Genomic DNA, 6,121 nt, shown 5'->3' on the forward strand with positions numbered 1-6,121 from the left:
GCGAGGACCACAACTGGTCCAGCTCCTTGCCTTGTAGCTCTCTGGGACCACTGCCAAGGCCTGCACCCGCCGCTTCAGCCGGTTCGAGCGCGACTGAAAGACCAAATCCCCGCTTTGGATGGCGCGATGGCCGTTATGTCCTTGCTCCCACTCGCGCCGCACCTCTCTCGGCACCTCCACCTCCACCGTCGCCCCCGCCATCGCCTCGAAAGCTTTGCTGCCCTGCACTTTGAACTGACGCAGAGAAAACTCCGGAAGTTCGTTCGCGTACTTCTCCTGCAGCAGGCGTTCCCGGGCGGCGTGAACGCCTCGGTCCTCAGCTCGGGCATCGCCGTGTTGGGGGGTGGTGTGAAAAGCGCGGGCAGGAGGGCAGAGCTTGATCCCGTCGTAACGCTCCAAATCAACCAGGGCGGAGAACTTGAAGGTCCGCCCGTCCTTGCTCACGGAGAGGACGCGGCCCGCCAAGACCCCCAAATGCCCTGCGTTGTCCAAGTCGATGACGTTCTCGTGGTACCGGCCTCGGACGAAGAAGGAGGTGGTCCGCCGGTGGAAGGAGAGGGCCAGGTCCTGTCGAAGGCCCGCGTCGGGCGTGTGCCTGGCTTGAGCAGCGGCCTGGAAGGCCTCGGGGGGGGCTTGGGATCGGAGGGTGGGGCGGGCGTAGATCTGGTCCAGGCGCCGCCGGTAAAGGGCGACCGCCGAGGCGACGTATTGGGCGTCTATGAAAGCGGGAGGGAGTAGAGAGGAGGGAAAGGGAAAGGGGAAGCCGTGACCTGCGGGCAGACGACTCGCAGCCAAGGGCGGCGGATGGACAGGGAAGCTCAAAGAGACATGTGGGTCCACCAATGTCCAGCATGGGCCCGAGCCCCCTCACCTTTCTTCCGGCCCTCCACCTTGAGGGTGTCGATGCCCGCCTCCGCGAGCAGGTCCAAGTCGTGGCTGGTGTCCAAGTCGGCCATGGAGAACAGAAAGCCCATGCCGTCCTCGCTCGTCAGCGTGTACGGCTGCCGACACGTGTAGGCGCATTCCCCGCGGTTCCCTGAGCGCGCGTCTGTCTCTCCACTGAAAAAACACAAGCCACTGTAGGAGTAACACAACGAACCGTGCACAAAAGCTTCCAACTCCGCCACTCCGGACGGCACGCCTGCTCGGATTTCTTTCATCTCCTTGGCCGTCACTTCCCGCGCAAGCACTACCCGCTGGTACCCCAATCCTGTGGCTTTGACCACGCCTTGGAGGTTGTGGACGGCCATTTGAGTGGACGCATGGATGCGCAAGGTGGGGAAGAATTCTCTCACCAAGGCCCCGACTGCCTGGTCCTGGACGATGATGGCGTCCACCTCCAGCTCTTCCAGCGCCGAAAGGGTGTCGATGAGTACCCCGAGCTCCTCTTCCTTGATGAGGACATTCACCGTGACGAGCACCTGCATGCCGAATTTGTGCGCCATGGGCACCAACTCTTTCAAGTCTTCAACACAAAAATTCTCTGCCCGTGCCCGGGCGTTGAAATTCTTCAGCCCCAGGAAAACCTGATCGGCGCCTGCATTCAAAGCTGCCAGAAACTGCTCCCGTCCGCCCGCCGGTGCCAACACTTGAGGGACAGGATGGTGAGGCACCGAGCGAGTGGTTGGGAGAGGTGGTTGACGATCTGTAACAGCCTTCCCAGATAAGGCTGTCGTACCGGCTAACGAGCCAAGACGGGTAGAATGGCGTCTCCCAGAAAGAGGATGCAAGAAGGCGTGCCTGGTCCTGGCATGAATGATCCTCAAATTGCACTGTAGCAGAAGCAGTAATACGGCACAGAGACGGAAGAGGGTCGAGTAGCTCGATGGTGCTCTTGTCGCCGTAGGGCCTTGTCCACGTCCCGGCCATGGCAACATCCTGTACACCGACAAGAAAGCGAGAATGTAGAGGATTTTGAGTAGGCTTAGCATTCTCTGCTCACGCGTAAGGCGTGTTGGCTTCACGAAATGGAACAGTTGGGTAGGGCGGCCACTTGAAGTCTTCCGGCGGACGGATCGGAACTAGGAGACCGAAGACTGGGTGAAAAGGCGCACATCGTGAGCTCAACATAACATGCTCCTTTCTCACAAATTATTTACGTGGTAGGTATCTGTTGAAGATCTCAAGCGATGCCAGGTGCTACTGTTGCAGAGGAAGCCGTCCTACGGGTGAGAATGTCCTCTTTCTGACCTCCTCATGGCGTTGTTCCTCGCATTTTCCCTCTTGATACTTTTCGCGACCTTATATTAACAAACCCTGCACTCTTGGACAGCGTAACGGAGCCAGTGTCGAGAAAAGTGAAGATAGTACAAGGATTGACCTGGGTGGGTGGCAAGTATGCTCGCGGGCACGGCCCATCCTGAGTGACCAAGAGAGGGAGGCGCTCACACAGCGCATTGCGCACTTTTGGAGCGTACATTTCACGGACGCTGCTTCCATGATGATGGCGAGCCATGACACCAGAAATTACTCTGAAGTTGGCGCTGGCTGTCCCAGCACGACTGGTCAGAGCACTAGAAGTGGCATCGGTGAAGAAGGGGCCTCTGCCTCGGGCGACCACCCAGCTGATCTGAGCAACGCAGGCCATAATTTCATTCCACTCCCCGAAATTCTGTTTGGAAAAAGCTTTCTGGAGCTCAGACATTCTGTTATCCCAGGGAGGAGTGAGGAGGAAGTGCTTGGGGACTCGAAGGAGGAAATGAGGAGCGGTGCCCTCCCAGCGACAACTGATTTCTGGCTCCGGTTTAACACCACGGGCGCTCTCATTTCATGGGCTGAGCGTCACGTTGACACAAATGAGAAAGGAAAGGTAGAAGTGATACGAGTGCCTGAAGCAAGTAGATGGGCGGCGGGTCATCTAGGGGCGGGTTTGCGGCAGGTCCGGTACGACTGGGTGTTCGGGACCGACTACGAGGGAGAGCTTCTGAGGAGGGTTAGGGGGGGAGGTCAGAGGGATAAGGTGGAGGCGGATCCTTGCGACACCCTATTGGACGTGGAGGAGAGAAAGGAGCGGAGCGCAGGGCTGGAGTGGGAGGTGGCCGACGCAAGCGTCATTGACCGCTCGTTGCTGCAATGCCGGGACCAGCCGATTCTGTTCTACGACGATGTCACCTTGTACGAAGACGAACTGCATGACCACGGCGTTGTCTCGCTCAACGTCAAGGTACGCGTCATGCCAACGTGCTGGTTTGTGCTTCTGCGTTACTTTCTTCGCGTGGACGGAGTGCTCCTCCGGATCCGAGATACTAGGTATTTCCATCGCATGGGCCATGAGTGGATTGGCAAGGAAAGTAGACGGAAAGAAGTCACATTCGCACAACTTGCCGAGGAGGGTTTGTCGACGAGGACATCTGAATACCGAGATGTCAATGCAGTGGTCGGTATGATCGATTCAATCGGCCCTCCCGCCGATGTATGCTACACGCGCTTGGTCCTCCACGGTGCGCCATCATGATATGGAAGGGAAATTGAAAGACACGTTTCACACAGAATGAAAGTGTAAAAAAGCAAAATCTGGAGAAAATGCCACGTGCTCCATGTTTTTTTGCCGCAGTTCACTCGACTTTTGGCTCGTCCTGACCCCCTTTCTTGGCTTTTGACCTCGTCATATGTATAGGAACAAAACGCCCTTGCAAACACCCACAAGCACGTGACTATATCCTTTTCTCGAAGCGAAACCTGCTTCATTCAACTCAGCCAGAGCCTTTACCCTATCCCATCACGCATGCATGCAAATGCAGGCATCGACTTGTTTCCTAGTTATTCCATACTTGTGCACTGTGCGTTTCCACGGCGTGATCGACTCCTCGATCATCAGCGACAGAGCAGACCTCCCGTGCAAGACCATCTATTGGATCATTTTCCCACCCATCCAGGCATTGCCAGGATTATGCGGAAAGCATCGACGACTTCAATACGGCTTGCTGCGCCGGTAAGCTCGGGTAAGCCTGCGACTTTTTTCCGGCCGCGCTTTGCTCGTGTTTTATCGCCATCGTCATATTTGTCCGCCTGCTCTTTCACACGGGTAAGTCCGCTTTTGGTGCCCGTCCTGTCATGATCGGGTCTAAAGCGTCGATATGGGAAGATATTTCTCATATTGTTGGCTGTTTGAATCTTGATTATCTCATTTCCTGATCCTTGTCGTCGTGCCGGACACATTCTATCCCCTGCCCCCTCCCAGCAGCAGCGCGCCTTGTGTTCCCCTCCGTCTTCCTCTTCTTCCGTCCCGCATACTGCGCTCTCATTATCATCCAGCATTTACGATCATCACGGTCCTCACTCCAGCACGAATGGAAACTCCTCAACAGCCATCTCCCTTGCCGGTGCCGTCGCTGCTATCCTGACTCTGACCGCCCTCACTCCCTCCCGTCAAGACGCTGGCACTTTTGATGCCCGGCCGCCTGCGCGTCCCCAACGGGTAAAGTACTCTTTGTCCACATACTCGGGCAATGAATTCATCGAGGACCGGCACGAAATTCGGGAGATCGTGGGCGGGGACATCTTTTGCGGCGTCTTTGATGGGCATGGGGGATGGCAGGTGGCCGAGTATGCCTCCGTGCACCTGAGCAAGAATCTGGAGATCGAGTTGGCGAACATGGGCCACCGCACCGAGTCGGAGCAGGTGATTAAAGCCTTGGTTCGAGCTTTCGAACGGACAGACCGGGGCGTCATCCACAAGGTGCACCACGCCTTCGAAATTGGCTTGGGTCATGTAGCCAAGGTCGGTGCCTGCGCGCTGGCGGTGCTGATCAAGGGCCACCACCTGTACGTGGCCAACGCGGGGGACTGCAGGGCTGTGATTGGGAAGCGGTCGCCCCCGCCCACGGAGAAAGCGGCCGGTGGAAAGCGGGGAAAGAAAGCGTCCCCTGTCAGCGGGACTGGCCGAGGCGGAGACTACCACGCCGTGGCTCTCAGCGAGGACCACAACGCCAAACTCCCCAAGGAAGCTTCGGCGTTGGCACAAGCGCACCCCGGGGAGCCCGACATTGTCAAGTGCAAGCACGCCAACGCGTGCTACGTGAAAGGCCGGCTGCAGCCCACCAGGGCTTTGGGGGACGCTTACCTGAAGTACTCGGAATTCAACGGTCGGCCCAACCGCTCAGACTCGAGCGCAGGCCGGTACATTGCCCCGCCCTATACGCCGCCTTACATCACAGCGACGCCGGAGGTGCGTGTATATGAAGACATTTTGGACGACCCAAGTGCGGAGTTTGTCATCCTTGCCTCGGATGGCGTCTGGGACCTGTGTTCGAACGAGGAGGCCGTGCGTTTCGTAGGACGAGCCATCGCGGACGGGGACTCCATGCACGTAAGCCAGCGCTTGATCGCGCACGCCCTTCAGTGTCGCGCCAAGGACTTGGGGATGACGGTGGAGGAACTCAGGGCCCTGCCCCCGGGGAAATCGCGCCGGTCCAAGCACGACGATATGACTGCCCTTGTCATCATGCTACAGGGTGGGGCGGCGGGGGTGGAGCCTGAATGCGCGGCAGCCAATCCACAGGACGGCAAGGTAGACACCAGCATCGATCCGACCATACCACCGGAAGAGTGGGGAGAGGGGGGAACCGCGATGGGGTAAGAGGGCACATCAGGAGTCGAGAAGTTAGGGGAGCAAGTGTCAACGCTCGGATAAAGTACGTGCGGAATTTTTGGTGAAAGTTGACGCAGGCATGTTGAGGCGTCACGACGCCTTGAGGGTGGCACCATTATGTGAAAGGCAAGTGCAGAGATGCCCACAAAAAGCAAACTCGTTAAGTAAATTGATACTCTGCTTCTTTTTTGGCAATCTGATTTTTGTTGTCGAAGAAAGCAGCCATGCCATATCTGTTGAAAATGATGAAGCTGGTTCGCCAACAATGATGCGGACCTGCCACCTTTCCACGCAAGACTCGAATTGTCTCGCCCGAGCCGGTGAACACCATGTATATGATAACAGGATTTAAAAAAACTCGCGTGACCCTAGTAGACTGTTAATGTCATGAGCAAATGGCAAGTGATATATCGAAAAGGAAAGGGGTCATAGGAAAAGAAGAGATCATTTCCCGCATGCATCATGTTGGCGCACGTGCGTTACTTTCACAGGTTGTCATGCGATTGTGATGGGGAAGCCCCCCCAAAAAAA

At 57.0% G+C, this 6,121-nt stretch overlaps 2 protein-coding genes across 2 annotated transcripts; one reads left to right on the top strand and one right to left on the bottom strand.

The window, feature by feature from the left end:
- On the bottom strand, positions 1–1,931 carry NGA_0694500 (putative protease; the record flags this gene model as incomplete). Its single annotated transcript, XM_005852735.1, has 2 exons — positions 1–716; positions 872–1,931. Coding segments are annotated over 2 exons (1,776 nt in total), but the record flags the coding sequence as incomplete, so codon positions are not given.
- A 341-nt stretch (positions 1,932–2,272) lies between these two features.
- Positions 2,273–5,578, top strand: NGA_0694600 (protein phosphatase 2c; the record flags this gene model as incomplete). The annotated part of the gene is made up of 3 exons (XM_005852736.1): positions 2,273–3,440; positions 3,876–3,931; positions 4,181–5,578. Coding segments are annotated over 3 exons (2,622 nt in total), but the record flags the coding sequence as incomplete, so codon positions are not given.
- Between the last annotated feature and the right edge of the window lie 543 nt (positions 5,579–6,121).

This window comes from Nannochloropsis gaditana (assembly GCF_000240725.1).
Source record: "Nannochloropsis gaditana CCMP526 unplaced genomic scaffold scaffold988, whole genome shotgun sequence".
Taxonomy (NCBI): domain Eukaryota; class Eustigmatophyceae; order Eustigmatales; family Monodopsidaceae; genus Microchloropsis; species Microchloropsis gaditana.